Below are 16,049 nucleotides of genomic sequence, written 5' to 3' on the forward strand. Positions count from 1 at the left end.
AAAACATTTTGGTATTTACTGGGAAGATATGAAGACATGAATTAGGAGTGGGCCACTTGGTTATTTGCACATAGCATCGGAAGATGAAAAATGAAATCAGGATCAATACGTTATTATGATATGACTGTGGGATGGAGTATATATGCCAATCACTGGATATTGTTCCACAGGATAGCAAAGCAAAGTATCTATACATAACTAAAGCTCTGATCTTGTTATCTTCCGGTTTGCACAGTCTTTATATTTGCGGTAAAACAGTACGCGATAGTGCTACGTTTTTTGCCAGCGCACTCACTGTTCTCCTCTGCCTCGAGTGCACCAAGTTTCGTAACGATCGGGGGGCTAATGTAAAAGTGAGCGAGGTTTAAAAATTGCGCGTGCGCAGATCGATCTCCTCACCTGCCAATCGGTGGCGCCTGGATTGGCCTTTTCTCCTGTCACTCTGCGGGACGGTCCGCCCCTTCCTGTGCCATCGCGTCTTTACTGGAGCTGAGGGAGGCTCTGGATGGCCGGCTCTTGATGGCCTGGTCTCCAACCAGACACAATTTTCGGAGGGACTGGAAGCGGCCCAGCCCAGCCCAACCCAGCCCAGTCCAGCCCGGCGCGGAGACAGAGATGTCGCCAGACGGAAAACGGAGACTCTGATCCCGGTGGAGGAGACCGTCCAGCAACCAGCGTGACCAGTGAGTCCTCAGCACACCGTCAGCTACAGCTCCTTCCACTCTGGTCCCCCTCGCTGGCTCCTGCCCCCCCCTTCGCCGCCTTTTCTCCGAGTTCTCTCCCCCCACCCCACCCACACCCCCCACCCGCCACAAACATTCCCCCCCGCCCCCACACCACAACCCGCAACCCCCCACCCCCACCTCTCCGGCTCCACAATGCTCGCAGCCCACCCCCACAACCCACCCACCCCTCCCCCGGCCCCCACATCCCCCCCTCCCGCTCCCACACCCCTCCCCCCCACAACCCCCCAAACCACCCCCCCCGCCCACAGACCCCTTCCTCCCACATATCCCCCGCACACCCCTCCTCCCACACACCCCTCCCCCTTCTGGCTCCACAATGCTCGCTGCCCTGCCCCCACAACCCACCCAGCAGATATTTGAGGTGTAGTCTATTTTGGGTTTGGCTGCACAGACAATGAAGGAATCAATGAGGAAAGATTGCAGAAGGTTCAAATGAAGCACCAATGCCAGCATGGGCTTGTTGGGCAGAATAGCCTTTTTTCTGTGTTGCATACGCTATGCAATCTTTTGTAAAGTTTGCTTGGGTTTTGATGCTGCCTGACCCACTGAGTTACTCCAGCACTTTGTGTCATTTTGTGTAAACCAGCATCTGCAGTTCCTTGTTTCTTCAAAAAGGCATGGATGGTCTGGAAGGGAAAGATGAGGATCAGATATAGAGGTCATCTGCCTCCTGCTCTTTGACATGGGCCAGATTTCTCCAGTTGATGATTATTTATCTGTAGATTCGGCTCCATTTCTAGGTTCAGGCTAACAGTCCAAGCTTGGACATCTGGCTAGTCTCAGGTTGTGGCCAAGAGCGCTAATGATGGTTCACATCTCTTGTAATATTTGAACTCATCTGAACTGACATAGTACCTAGATAGTGATAATGGTGGCTGCTGGATGCCATAATAGATTGACGGATGGAGCAAAGTGGCTAAATAGCAGCAGGGCATCTCGGTCCTGGCAGCTCATGGTAATGCTGGTTCGTATGGCTATCTTCTCGAGTTGGGATAAGCAAAGGACAGCTCTAAGTTGTCTGTCCACACTTGCCCATTGTGCACCAACCTATATATCATATTCAAAAGAAATAGCTGAGTGGTCCCTGTCAATCATAATTCTAATTGATTCATCCCATTAGTGAAACAATTGCCAACAGACAATCTTCAAATATGAGCTCCTGCCAGTATAGGTAATAGATTATTATCCAATTATGTTTTATATTTGTATTGGACACAAACTTGTTGAGGATGCATTTATGCAACAATCCAAGATAAGGACCATTCTAAATCATGAACTGGGTCTTTTCTGCACCTGTTTGTTTCAAGGTGTCACTTCTTTTCATTTGTGTTTCAGCCTCTAGAACAATTCTTATTTTCCCAGAGAAATGTGGCCTGGATTTTCATTATGCTCCATGAGCTGCCTTTCCAGAGTTTTCCTGCAAGTTTAAGCTCTTGATTAAAATGCTATTGTATTCCTTGCCTCTGTTCCTGAACAATGTCCCAGTCACTATTATAAGGGTGTACATGCAGTAAGTGAATTCACTTTACACATTTTGACTATAATCTTTGTAATTAGTTCTTGTTCTAATTTCCACCGTTTGAAGTCATGGTGTTAACATTCCAATATTTGCTGCATGTGGGGTGGTGAATATGTGATCTACAAGCAAAAACTATAAACTTGGATTACAAGGGCCAGAGGAGAGATTTGCATTCACCTTGCATCTTCCTTGGAGGGTGTGACAAAGATTATAATGGGGAATAAGGAAACGGCAGAGACATTTAACAAATATTTTGTCTGTCTTCATAGTTGAAAACACAAAGACATTTGCTGAAATTTATTTGAAACCATGGGTCCAATTGGAGTTAATAATTAATACTTTCAATATCAATAATCAATTCCGTAATTATTAATTAAGGGATTCTATCCCAGATTATTAAGAGGCAAGATATGAGAATACTGGGGCCTTGACGGAGATCTTTGTGACCCCTTTATCCAAAGGTGGGGTCCCAGAGGACTGAGGATTAGTCAATGTTGTTTCTCTGTTAAAGAAGGGCAGTAGCGACTCGGAAGTTATGAATTGATGTGTCAGGTCACATGTAGAGAAATTATTGAAGAAGATTCTTAAGGATAGGAACTACTTGCATTGAGTTTTTTGAGGAGGTGAGGAAGATGCTAATGAAGGTAAATCAGTGGATGTTTAAACATGTACTTTAGTAAAGCTTGCAACAAGGTCCTTTTTGGTAGGCTGATCCAGACGATTGACGTACATTGGATCCATGAAGACTTGATCGATTTGATACTGGTTTAGCTAGGGGTGACAGGAAAATAGTGGAGGAATGTTATCCTGACTGCAGGTCTGTGACCAGTGATGTTCTACACAAATCAGTGCTGGGACCTCTGTGATTTATGCAAATGATTTGGATACAAATGTAGCTGGCCTGATTAGTCAGCTTGTGTATGACACAAACATTTGTGGAGTTGTGGATTATAGTATTAGCTGCAAGCGGACAAATTTGGATTCTTTTCTCTGGAGTGTAGAGATTGAGGGGTTGTAAATGGCCAATGCAAGAGGACATAGCATTGAAGATGTAGCCATGGGAACTTGCGTAGGCCCCAGCTATGCCTGCCTTTATGTTGGCTACATTGGACGGTCCTTGTTCCAAATATACATTGGCGTCATCTCCCAACTCTTTCTCCACTACATCAACAAGTCCATCGGGGCTGTGTCCTGCATCTCTGCAGAACTCATTGATTTCATTATCACCATCACTAACTTCCACCCTGCCCTCAAATTCACTTGGACTATCTCTGACATCTCTCTTCCCTTTCTTGATCTCTCTGCCTCCATCACAGGCCAGACTTTCAACTGACGTCTACTACAAACCCACTGCCTCACCTAGTTAACTGACCTACACCTCCTCCCACCCTGCCTCTTGCAAAGATGCAATCCCCTATTCTCCATTTCTCCATTTCTGCCATATCTGCTCCCAACATGAGGCTTTACACTCTTGGACATCTGAGATGTCCTCTTCCTTCAGTAAACGTGGATTCCCTCATGCAGTCGTAGATGGATCCCTCACCCATTCACCCATGTCTGCTATGTGTCCCGTAGTTCTGGTCTCTCTTCCCCTCTCCCCAGATGGAACAAGGATAGAGTTTCCCTGATCCTTAACTTTCACCCTACCAGCCTCTGTATCTAACGGTACCCGGACGGGGCGTGGAAGGACGAGAAGCCGAAGCAAAGAAGCCGAATGGAAACAAAGCCAAAACGCCAAATAACCAAAAGTATACAAAGCCGAAACGCCAACGAACCGAAAGAGCAGGACGCCTAAAAGCCAACTAACCGAAAGGCTGCGTCGCCTAAAAGCAAACTCACCGAATGGCCGCTCTGTCTAAACGCTACCTAACCGAAAGGCTGTCACCTACAAGCCAACTAACCGAATGCCGCTCTGATGAAAAGTCAAACAACAGACATGACGTCGCCGGGGGGCGGTAATTGTCAGCGATTGTTCCAGATCTCCGCGTCCATCGCATCATTGGCCGGTGGAGACGGGAGGGTGGGGGTCATTTTCCCACACAAGCCATTATTTTACTTTTCGGCAAAGCAGCATTCAGTTAGTTGTAGGCGACGCAACCTTTCGGTTAGGTGGCGTTTCGGCAGAGCGGCCATTCGGCGAGTGCTTTTAGGCGACGCAGCCTTTCGGTCAGTTGGCTTTTCAGCGTCCTGTCCTTTCGGTCCGTTGGCGTTTCGGCTTCGTATGCTTTCTGTTATTTGCCGTTTCGGCTTAGTTTCCATTCGGCTTTTTGGCTTTGACTTCTTTGCTTCGGCTTCTCGTCCTTCGACACCACGTCTGCACACGGTATCTAACATATCATTCTCTGCCATTCCTATTCATGTACCTATCCAAATGTCTTTTAAATGGTATCTGCCAAAACCATTTCTTCTGGCAGCTCATTCCATATTTCCAGAGGTACCAGCCTCTGTGCAAATAAAGCTGCCCCTTGGGTTTCTGTTAAATCAATCCTCTCTCACCTTATACCTATACATTCTAGGACTTGATTCTCCAACCATGGGAAAATGCCTGTGAGCACTGACCCCACAAATGCCAACCATGATATAGTGTTTACAATATTTTATGTGCTTTCTACAATTAATAGTAAAAACTTGGGTAGATCTGTGGCTTTATTTCAAGGATTATAATCTGGGAAATATGGAGGTGGCTCACACGGTACAAAGAAAAAAACAAACAAATAGTTTACAAATGGGAAGAAACAGTAATTCTTGGCAGGGGGAAAGATCTGAGTGTGCCTGTGTACACAATGCATGCAGTTATAATCACCAAGTAGGAAGGCAAATGTCATGTTGAACTTGACGCAACGTAACACTGAATGCAACAATCGTGGTGTGAAAGAGGAAATAAATCGTGCTGCAAATGTACAAGACTGTGATGAGATTGAAACAATGTACAGATTTGGGCAGCATGCCAAATGATTGAAGTAACTTGGAGAGAGTGCAGCATAAACTCCGTAGGTTACGCACTTGATTGTAATCATGTATAGTTTAGAGATACAATATGGAAACAGGCCCTTCGACCCACCGAGTCCGCGCCGACCAACGATCCCCACACACTAACACTATCCTACACACACTAGGGACAATTTACACTTACACCAAGCCATTTAACCTGCAAACCTGTACGTCTTTGGAGTGTGGGAGGAAATCAAAGATCTTGGAGAAAACCCAACGCAGGTCACGGGGAGAACGTACAAACTCCATACAGACAGCACCTGTCTCTGGGTCTCAGGCACTGTAAGCGCTGTAACTCTGGAACCTGGGTCTCTGGCACTGTAAGCGCTGTAAGGCAGCAACTCTACCGCTGCGCCACCGTGCTGCCCAACTATTATAGTCTTTTTGTTGAATGGATAGCAAGCAACAAAACATATTGTAAACACTATATCATGGTTGGCATTTGTGGTGGGGGGGGGGGTCACAAAAATCTGTCCAACATTACAAATAAAGGGAGGATTAGGACACATGAAACCCTCAAGCCTACTTTGCAGTTTCCAAAGATCCATGCCAACCAGGATGCTCATCTATACTCACAGAAACATAGAAAATAGGTGCAGGAGTAGGCCATTCGGCCCTTCGAGCCTGCACCGCCATTCAATATGATCATGGCTGATCATCCAACAGTATCCTGTACCTGCTTTCTCTCCATACCCCTTGATCCCTTTAGCCACAAGGGCCACATCTAACTCCCTCTTAAATATAGCCAATGAACTGGCCTCAACTACCTCCTGTGGCAGAGAATTCCACAGATTCACCACTCTCTGTGTAAAAAATGTTTTTCCTATCTCGGTCCTAAAAGATTTCCCCTTTATTATTCCCCTCTTCTTATTTCCCAGTATTTAATCCATATCTCTCTAAACCATTCCTTTATTTGTAATGTTGGACAGATTTTTGTGCCCCCCACAAATGCCAACCATGATATAGTGTTTACAATATTTTATGGGCTTTCTACAATTAATAGTAAAAACAGGTAGATCTGTGGCTTTATTTCAAGGATTATAATCTGGGAAAAATTGAGGTGGCTCACACGGTACGAAGAAAAGAAAAAACAAATAGTTTACAAATGGGAAGAAACAGTAATTCTTGGCACAGGGAAAGATCTGAGTGTGCCTGTGCACACAAAGCATGCAGTTATAATCACCAAGTAGGAAGGCAAATGTCATGTTGAACTTGACGTAACATAACACTGAATGCAACAATCGTGGTGTGAAAGAGGAAATAAATCGTGCTGCAAATGTACAAGACTGTGATGAGATTGGAACAATGTACAGATTTGGGCTGCATGCCAAGCGATTGAAGTAACTTGGAGGGAGTGCAACATTAATTCCGTATGGTTGACACCTCTTACGCACTTGATTGAATGGCGGAGCTGACTTGATGGGCCGAATGGCCAAATTCTGCTCCTATCACTTATGACCGTATAACTTTGTGCAACATGGACTTTCTGGAAGTGTAGAAGAATGCGAGTTCTGGGTTGATTCAGGTCCGTGTTCATTGAAGCTGTTAACATTGTGAGAGGGATTGATAACAGAAGAATATTTCCACCAAATTTATTTAGAAACATATTGTCAAGTTTGCTCAGCTTTTGATCTTTATTTTTATTTCCCTTCCAATGCACAACACTGTACCATTTTTAATATTGCATTCTTCAATGAGGTTACCATGTTCACTGGCTAGTGATTTCACGCTGTGGTTTCTGTGGTGTGCTGCCTTCCCGCCTGCATGTTCATGTCCTGACGTGAGAACATTGCAAGAAGCTGGGAAGCCGGGTGATACTGAGGGAAGGGGAGTGTTGCAGAAACAAACACAAAAGAGATTTAAAACAGAAAGGGGAAGTAAAGTCTTCCTGGCTTAGGGAATGATTGGAAAATGTCATAAGAAAATGAAAAAAATGATACAAGCAAGTGCAGGAGTATCTCTCCTGCGAGCAAAGTCCTAAGTTTGTTTTATGTTTGAACATTATTGTGCAGTGGGAATGGAGACCGAAAATGCACAACATCCAAGAATGCCGTCTTTACCAGAGGTGAGGCTTTGAGGATGGGTGCACGTAACACTGAATGCAACTATTATATTCTGGAATAAAGGGAAAAGGGAGTGTGAGGGCGAGGACAGAAGCAAAACTCTTTTGTGTATGGAGGAATCGAAACATGAAGAAGGAAGAAGTGTATTTTTTAATGTTGCATGTGAGTTAGAGGGGGCCTTGTACTGTTGCAGCAGAATGACCACCTGAAGTTCTTGTGCTGAGGAAAGGAAAGACAGCTGCTGCAAACGTGAGACTTTGCAAAGCAATTATTTTAATGACCTTTCCTCCTGCTGAACAGATTTGTTTGATTCAACTGGGATTGCTCTTTTAGTGTTACATTTTCTAGTTTTGAAAATGAAAATGAAAATGAAATGAGAGAGCAATAAATCAGGCTTCTGTACACCCATACTCCGTACATGCGGTCTGCCATATAACATGGACAGTGCCATTGCGGTGTTTTTAATGGGGTTGTAAAAGTAATCTCTGAAGAATTTATATAAAACTAAAGGGCCTGTCCCACTTGGGCGACCTAATCCGCAAGTTCTGGCGAGTTTGCCCTCGACTCATACTCGCAGCATGGTCGCCACGTGGTCGTAGGAGGTCTTTGTAACTCTCCTTCATGCTCGAGAGTGGTCTCTGCGTACTCAAGGCCTCAGCTAGGTCGCGACATTTTTTTCAATATGTTAAAAAATGCCTGCATGTAAAAAAAGGTCGTCATGCAAAAAAATCAATACTTTTTACTCGTAGGTTTAGTCGTAGTAGGTCGTAGCAGGTCGGTATGTTAGTCGTACGTAATCGAGGGTAGTCGAGGGTAGTCGTAGATAGTCTTCATCATAGTCGAAGGGAGGTCGATGGAGATCGAAGGTGGTCGTCTTCACTCTCAACTATTCGGTGTCCAATTTTCCCAAAGTTAGTAGTAGCTAGTCGAAGCTAGTCTTCAGCATAGTCGAAGGAGGTTGAAGGAGGTCTTCTACATAGTTGAAGGAGGTCTTCAACATGTCATTTTTTTATACTCTTCTAGTCTCACCAATTAGGTCACTCAAGTGGGACAGCCGCTTAACACTTATTTTTAATCCAGGGGTCCACAGATCAACAAAAAGTCACGGCTGATTTTATCATCCAAAGTGGGCAAATTTAAAATAATATGTTTCCTTTATATGGCCGCACCTTCTTTCACATTAATAATGCAGACTGAAAACAATTATTGCAATATCCAATGGTTGTGGGTAAAAAGAGCGACTAAAAGTATTACAAAATACGTTTAGATGATTTTAAATAATTAGTCAGAGAGAAGAATGATTTGAAGAGAAATGTATTTAATGGCAGCATTTCAGAATGCTTTGTTGTGGAGTATTTGAGGTTGACAACATTGCATCCTTTAAGTTAAAAATACTGGTATATATGAGAGGTCATAACAGTCAGATTAATTTGCACTTCAAAGAGTTTGCATGGATGCATTAGATAATTACCGCTTTTTGACCCGCAAAATCATTTTGGTTTTGTTGTTGTACCTTGAGCTCTCCATAACCAACTTTTGAAGTTACCGTTCTTTTTGTGATCATCCTAATAGTCAACCTCTTGTTCTCATAAAGTGGGAATATTGGTGTTATGGTCTCCGTCACCAATGTTGGTTTAATAAACAATGCCAGTGTTAGCGTAATGGAGACTGGACATTGAAGGTGATGTTGGTCTCATGAATGCAGCAGGCTCGGCAATGCAGGTTAGCTGTAAAAATACTCAAAGTGTAATTCTGCGCTGTCCTGACTGCCCAGGCTTGTTCAAGCCACACAGGAAGGTACATTATGGCGAAAGATAATGCCACATCCCACAACCAGTACAAGTACATTATGTTATTTGCCCCTTACCAGAATCCAACCTTTTATTCAATTCTATGACTTCTATGGCACCAAAATATAATTTGTGAACACACTTTCTAAATACTCCATAAGTTGAAAGGTTTCAAGAGTTTATTTCTTTAACAGCCACAGGGACTAGTACAGCTTCCATAGTATACTTCACATAAAGATTGGGATCAGATATCAGAGGAGATCCAGTATGTGACTTTGTTTAAATGTTCCTCTATGTTCTCTATATAACGCATTGCCTGGGGACCCAAAGGCAGAGCTTGGATAGAGCATTAGGATGCTTTAAATAAAAAAACCTGCAGATGCTTGAAATCTGAGACAAAAGCAGAAAGTGCCAGAAAAACCCAGTCAGTCTGGTAGCAACTGAGGAGAGAAAAACAATTCTCCTTTTGTGTCTACACCTTTCATCAGGTGAATATGTTCAGCCTGAAATAGCGACTGTTTCTCTTAGCATGGATGTTGCTTTACTTGCTGAGCTTTTCAAGCTTTTTTTGTCTTTGTTTAAGGTTAATAAAGGCTATCGAGAGATGTCCCAGCTTAATTTCATCCCAACTGAGCAGAGGACATAGATGTTATCTACTTGGACAAGCAGGGAGTTTCTGATAGTGATAGGGAGTCTGCAAAATAATTATCCTTTGTGCTAATAGGTTTTAGGAACGGTTTCTTCCCCTCAGTTATCAGGCTTCTGGATGATACTTCCATAAGCCAAGGTACAGACCAATTCTCCTCTGCTTCATTGTGGACATTGGACTTTGTCTATGGCATGGTTGTGCTACAATGCTGAAAACTATATTCTGCAATATATTTCCTTTTGCTCTATCTTCAGTATTTGAATTTGGCTTAATTGTATTCATATATAGTATTGTTTAATGTGATTGGATGGCATGCAAAACAAAGCTTTCCACTGTACCTTGGTGCTCATGACAATAATAGACCTGAGGCTGAGCAACCTCTCCATACTCCAATTGGTAGAACACTTGTCATCATCTGGAGAACCTTCAGACAGTTCCACACTGCAGGTGTGAATGTTGGTCATGAGTGCTTTGCATGACTGCTCATCATTGGTGGCGGCTGCTCAGCAGAGCAGGCATTGCGGCTGACGTTGCATTACAAAGATGAAAGTGGCATGCAATGGCTAGGGAGATGCATCAAGGGCTAACCTTTTCGAGTTTACACTTCAGCAATGAGAGGTCCCACATGGTACATCATGTGAAGTTCATATTAAGCCATTGCACCAACTGGCCAATCACTCAGTCCCAGGAAAGAGACCATCCATGGATTCAGTTTGGGCATGTCCTCAACAACCCTTGTCCAACTTCTACTGATGCAGCGTGGAAAGCATCTTATCGGGATGCATGACAGCCTGGTTTGGGAACAGCACCATCCGAGACCGCAAATAATTTGCGCAAAGTTGTGGACGTCACCCAGTCCATCACACAAACCAGCCTCACTCCCTCCCATTGACTACATTTACAATTCACGCTGCCTCAGCAAGGCCACCAGCATAATCAAGAACCAGTCTCTCCCCGATCACTCACTCTTTCCCCCCCCTCCTCCCCCCCTCCTCCCCCCCCTCCTCCCACCCCCCCCCCCCCATCAGCAAGAAGTACATCAGGCAAAGTTGAAAACGCACACCTCCAGATTTAGGAAAAGTTTCTTCCCAACTGTTTTCAGGCAACTGAACGGTTCTCAAATCACCTGGAGTGCAGTCCTGACCTCCCATCCACCTGATTGGAGACCTTTGAACTATCTTTTATTGGACTTCAATGTTATATCTTGCATTAAATATCATACCTGTTGTCCTTTATCTGTGCACAGTGGATGGCTTGATTATATTCATGTCCAGCCTTTGACTGGATAGCACACAAAGAAAAGATTTCCCTAGACCTAGTGCAAGTGATGATAAACTAAACTAAATTGCAGCATTCTGTATTTACAGAGATGCCTGGTGAGAATCTAGTGTGAATCTCTGTCCTCCTCCCTGCAATGCTGAGCCAAATCCTGACCTCGCGGCAATGAACCGCCCTGTGGTTCAGGGGGCAGAGGTTGCCTATGAGGGTTGAGGTGAGATGTGAGCTTCAGACCATTACCCTGGCCGGCTCAGAGAGTGCTGTCTCTAATGGGGGACAGCCAGCACCTCCTGCCCGATTGCTTCGATCTCACCATCTCCATCATCACCTCCCGTGGGACATCATGGAAGCTGCTCTCTTCCCTGAATTTCTTTGATGGCTCAACTCTCCTCAGCCTGGAAGCTTGTCTGTGCTAGCAACCTCCAAATGGCCAGCGATTACCATTGCCAGTTTAAGGGAAGTAGTTTGTGGATAAAAAAATATACACTCTGAACATGTGGTATTAACATTGTTTATGTAGTGAAGGTAAGTGGCTTGTGTTTTTAAAGGGCTAAAGTCTGAGGCATTTATCACAGTTCTCAATGAAATGTGTGTGCTCATGTCATTCTTCTATGAAGTGAGCCAGTGATCTCATAGAATACAGGATGGGGGGATCAATGGCTAGTTAACTGAGGTGAACAAAAGACTATAATGTTCAACTGACAACTGTGTCTGCTAAATGTTGAACAGAAACGCTTCCACAAAAGAAAGTGGAGCCAGATTTTCCGAATTCAACAAATGGCCAGACTCAATTTCAACAATTACTTCAATTTCAGGCCCTATGTTTATGCCTTCTATTCGGAGCAGCCAGATGCCTACGGCCACAAATACGGACCATTCAGCACCGAGGTTAGTAAAGCATGTTGGCATCTAGCTGGGGCACAAATGAAATCTAACCTTTCCATCTGTGAAACACCTGTCTCTGCTGCTGCTGCTGCTGCTGCTGTTAGAATTTAATGGTTAATGTTAACCAGATGTTGTTGCTTTTTATGTTGAAAAAAGGCTTTTTGTTCTTGTTCTCTGGTGCATTTCCATGTGTGCAGACTGGGGAGGGGAGGGGAAGTAAGCAGAAATAAATAAAGAAAGTTCTGAAGATTGGAGAACGCAAATGCCAGCTTGAATATGAGATCATTGTAATGTACCCGCGGTGCTGAATGTGTGAAAATATCTCCTGCTTTGATTTAAATAAATCTCCAGCACTTTGCAATGTACTACTCATTTCAACATTGAGCTTCATCTTCTCAACATATTTCAGGATTTTTCTATCATTTGTTGCTTATGAAACAGAACAGTAAGGATGGGAACAAGCCCTTCAACCCACAGTGCCAAACATGATGCCAACTTAAACTGATCTCCTCTGTTTGCACATCATTCTTATCCCTCGCTTCTCTGTGCTATCCACGTGACAATCCGAAAGATCCTTAAATGTCACTATCGCATCTGCCTCCAACTCCAAGCCTTCGTAATGTGTCTCAGACGCCCACAACTGTGTGTTTAAAAAAAAAAAAAAAAAAAAAACTTGCCCCACACATCTCTGAACTCTTCCCCTCTCACCTTAAAGCTATTCCATCTTGTCTTTGACATTACCACCTTGGGGACATTATTTTGATTGTCAACTCGATATCTGCCTCTCATAATTATTTATATATTTCTATCAGGTCTCCCCCTCCCTACCATCTACATTTCAGAGAAAACAATCCAACTTTGTCCATCCCCCCCTCTAGCTAATACCCTTAAATCCAGGTTGCATTCAGGTAGACCTTTTCTCAACCCTCTCCAAAGCTTCTGCATCCTCACTGTAATGGGGCGATCAGAATGATCAAAGTTCTTTAAAACTGCAACGTGACTTCCTGACCTTTAAGCTTTATGCCCCAACCAATGATGGCGAGCATTCCATTCTTTACCATTGTACCTATTTGCTTCCTTGACCAAAACTGCTAATATTCCTCTTTTCTGGGTTTTTCAATTTGGACTGCCAGTTTTTGTTTCAAATCAGCAGTCCATGGCTGGCAGAGTCCTCCCAATCTGCCCACTGAATTCAAAGGTACTTCATGCAAATTTTTCCTGAACTTTCTTACAAAAAAATAATTAAGCCCCTGTTCAAATTAGTCGTCCTTCATTTCTTAAGGTAAAATTCAGTTTAGTTTATTGTCGCCTATAGAGATACAGTGAAAAGCTTTTATTGCATGCTATCAAGTCAGCAGAAAGACAATATATGGCTACAATCGAGCCATTTAGGGTGTACAGATACATGATAACTGATACAGTTAAGTCGTAGCTGGTATACAAAGCCTGCTCTAAGGTCATCAGAAGTAACTTCAGAAACCCATCGAGTTACAGCAGTGAAGAAACTATTGTGATGTAAGCAAGGTGCCAAACAGCTAAAACCCTTAAAGCAGAAGTTTATAGGTAGACAAAAATGCTGGAGAAACTCAGCGGGGGAGGCAGCATCTATGGAGCAAAGGAAATAGGCAATGTTTCGGGTTGAGACCCTTTTTCAGACTGAAGAAGGGTTTCGGCCCGAAACGTTACCTATTTCCTTCACTCCATAGATGCTGCTGCACCCGCTGAGTTTCTCCAGTACTTTTGTCTACCTTCAATTTTCAAGCATTTGCAGTTCCTTCTTAAACAAGCAGAAGTTTATGTTGTTTAAGGAATAAATCAGCTACAATCACTGCAAGTGCGTTTTCTTTCTTTGAATGTAGAAAAGAACATTTTCTACCTATTTGAACAAGACACAATACTGTGGGGGTACTGCACTGTCGATGGTGCTCTTATCAAATGCTTCTTGAAATTGATGTAATGAATGCCCTAGTATCAATGGAAAAAAACTAAAATAATTCTACCGTGTTCCATGAGACATGCGTTTGTTCTGCATTATTAAAAGCCATAATTGGCCTTTTATCATACTGCCATTGGTAGGGTCTTGTTATAAACAAAACAGCAGCTGCATTTCCCAATAAAAACAATGACTAATTTATTGGCTGCAAGGTTCTTTGAGAGGTCGTGAATCATGAGGGGTGCTGTGTTGTATACCAGGGGGTGAAATTAATCTTAGCCAGAAGTAGTTACAGAGATTAGTCAGAGAAAATAATGTAATGGAAAAGAAAATTGAGTGCAAAGTGATGTGCCAGTTCACATTACAGCTGTTTTCTGCCACTGTCAAAGATCACTTTCGTTCTCTGATTTTTTTTTTTGTTGCTTTTCTCAAATAGAATTTGTTTGCTGCATAATTAGTTTGCAACAAGTTTTAACATTGATTGTTTAACTGAAGTTGAGTTATTTAGTACTGCATGCTGCTGCCTTGAGAACGGAATGCTAGAAGATAATTGAAAAGGAAATGCTTGGCACTACTGAAAATTCGAAATAAATACAAACTGCTGGGGATATTCCACAGGTTAGAGATAGCATCAGTGGGGAGAAAAGCAATGCTTCAGATTGATGAACTTTTTCTTGGATTGTGTGAAATATAAAACCAGGCTCATTCTAAATTCAGAGAACAAGGAAAAGTGGGTAGAACAAAAGGCATATTTGTGACAGAGTGGAGACCATGAGAGGCTGAACGTTAGAACAAAGTCAGGTTGACCTGACCCCAAGATGAAAGTTACCCAAGAAGTCAAATTTTCCCGTTTACACGTTTCATCTTGCAAAGTCATCTTAAAAGAGATTGCACTGATCATGGCTTTTGAAATGAACTATGATGCCGATAATCTGCTTAATAGATAAAATGTCTAAAACTTTCCCGGCCTATTCCTCATGGCAATTAATAATGAATAACCAGATTGATGAAACTGAGTGACAATGTGTTGTCCTCAGCAGTTATCTGCTTTTCTTCAACTGACATTGTTGTATTCTCTCTAGAATTATTTTGATATTGTAAGTATTCTTTATTCATGATTTACAAGATATTGTACATTCTGTGTTTATTTTTTAATATATGGAGAATGCAGAGGTGAACTGGCCTTTATAATATATATATTTGAATTGGGAACAAAATAGCACCCCCTCTTATATTTAACATGTATGATTGTAACATTAATAATCCTCTCAACAATGTTCTCAAATTAGAGTGATATCTTTAAAATCTGCAGGATATGTGAAGTTACAATATATATAAAACCCTTGTCTTATACATAACTCTTTTGGTTCGAGTCTAAACTGAATTTAATGCTAAGCTATTAGACACACAAGGAAACATGATTGATTTCTACCACAATGGGGTCTTGCAGCTTGCAATTCTATTTGCCCTGCTCAGAAATCTGTTAGGTTAAAGTGTTTGTCGTACAAGGGGAAGCATTAACACATAGATCGAGGGTTCCCAGGGGGTAAATTTTGCCTACCCAGGAGGTAAATTTGTTGATTCTGGATTTGTACATATTTTTTCTCATTGACTGACTGTGTTTGGTTCTGGTATCTGTTCATCATTAGTTGTTCATAAATAAGTGAAATAACATTGTTATGTGCTATTAAAGTTGCCTGGGGTAAACGGGATGAAAAAGGTAGAGAACCCCTGACATAGATAGTAAATGAAGATAATATAGAGGTAAAAACAATTATATTAAGTAGTGAAGTGGCTGATACGTCCCTTTAATTGCAAGTAAATCGTTTTATGTTTTAACGTTTAGGTGACTGAAAACCTTCGACAAATTGACAGAATTGTCGGAAAGCTGATGGACGGACTTAAACAAATGAACCTCCACCGTTGTGTCAACATCATCTTCCTTGGTGACCATGGTAATGTATTTCAATGGCACAACTCTTGGGTACTAAAATTTTTAATTTACTTTCAATAGACAATACACAATAGGTGCAGGAGTAGGCCATTCGGTCCTTCGAGCCAGCCCACCATTCAATGTGATCATGGCTGTTTATCCCCAATCAGTACCCTGTTACTGCCTTCTCCCCATATCCCCTGATTCCACTATCTTTAAGAGCCCTATCTAGCTCTCTCTTGAAAGTATCCAGAGAACCGGC

General features: G+C 42.7%; 1 protein-coding gene across 3 annotated transcripts in view; it reads left to right on the forward strand.

Moving 5' to 3' along the window:
* Positions 1-16,049, forward strand: part of enpp2 (ectonucleotide pyrophosphatase/phosphodiesterase 2) — a 90,000-nt gene that overhangs the window by 29,868 nt on the left and 44,083 nt on the right. For all 3 annotated transcript variants that reach the window (XM_033019195.1, XM_033019197.1, XM_033019196.1), the window contains 2 exons: positions 11,852-11,924; positions 15,701-15,809. In XM_033019195.1, the coding sequence (XP_032875086.1) occupies positions 11,852-11,924; positions 15,701-15,809 (182 nt within the window). The remainder of the gene's footprint in view (positions 1-11,851; positions 11,925-15,700; positions 15,810-16,049) is intronic.

This window comes from Amblyraja radiata, chromosome 4, assembly GCF_010909765.2.
Source record: "Amblyraja radiata isolate CabotCenter1 chromosome 4, sAmbRad1.1.pri, whole genome shotgun sequence".
Classification (NCBI taxonomy): Eukaryota; Metazoa; Chordata; class Chondrichthyes; order Rajiformes; family Rajidae; genus Amblyraja; species Amblyraja radiata.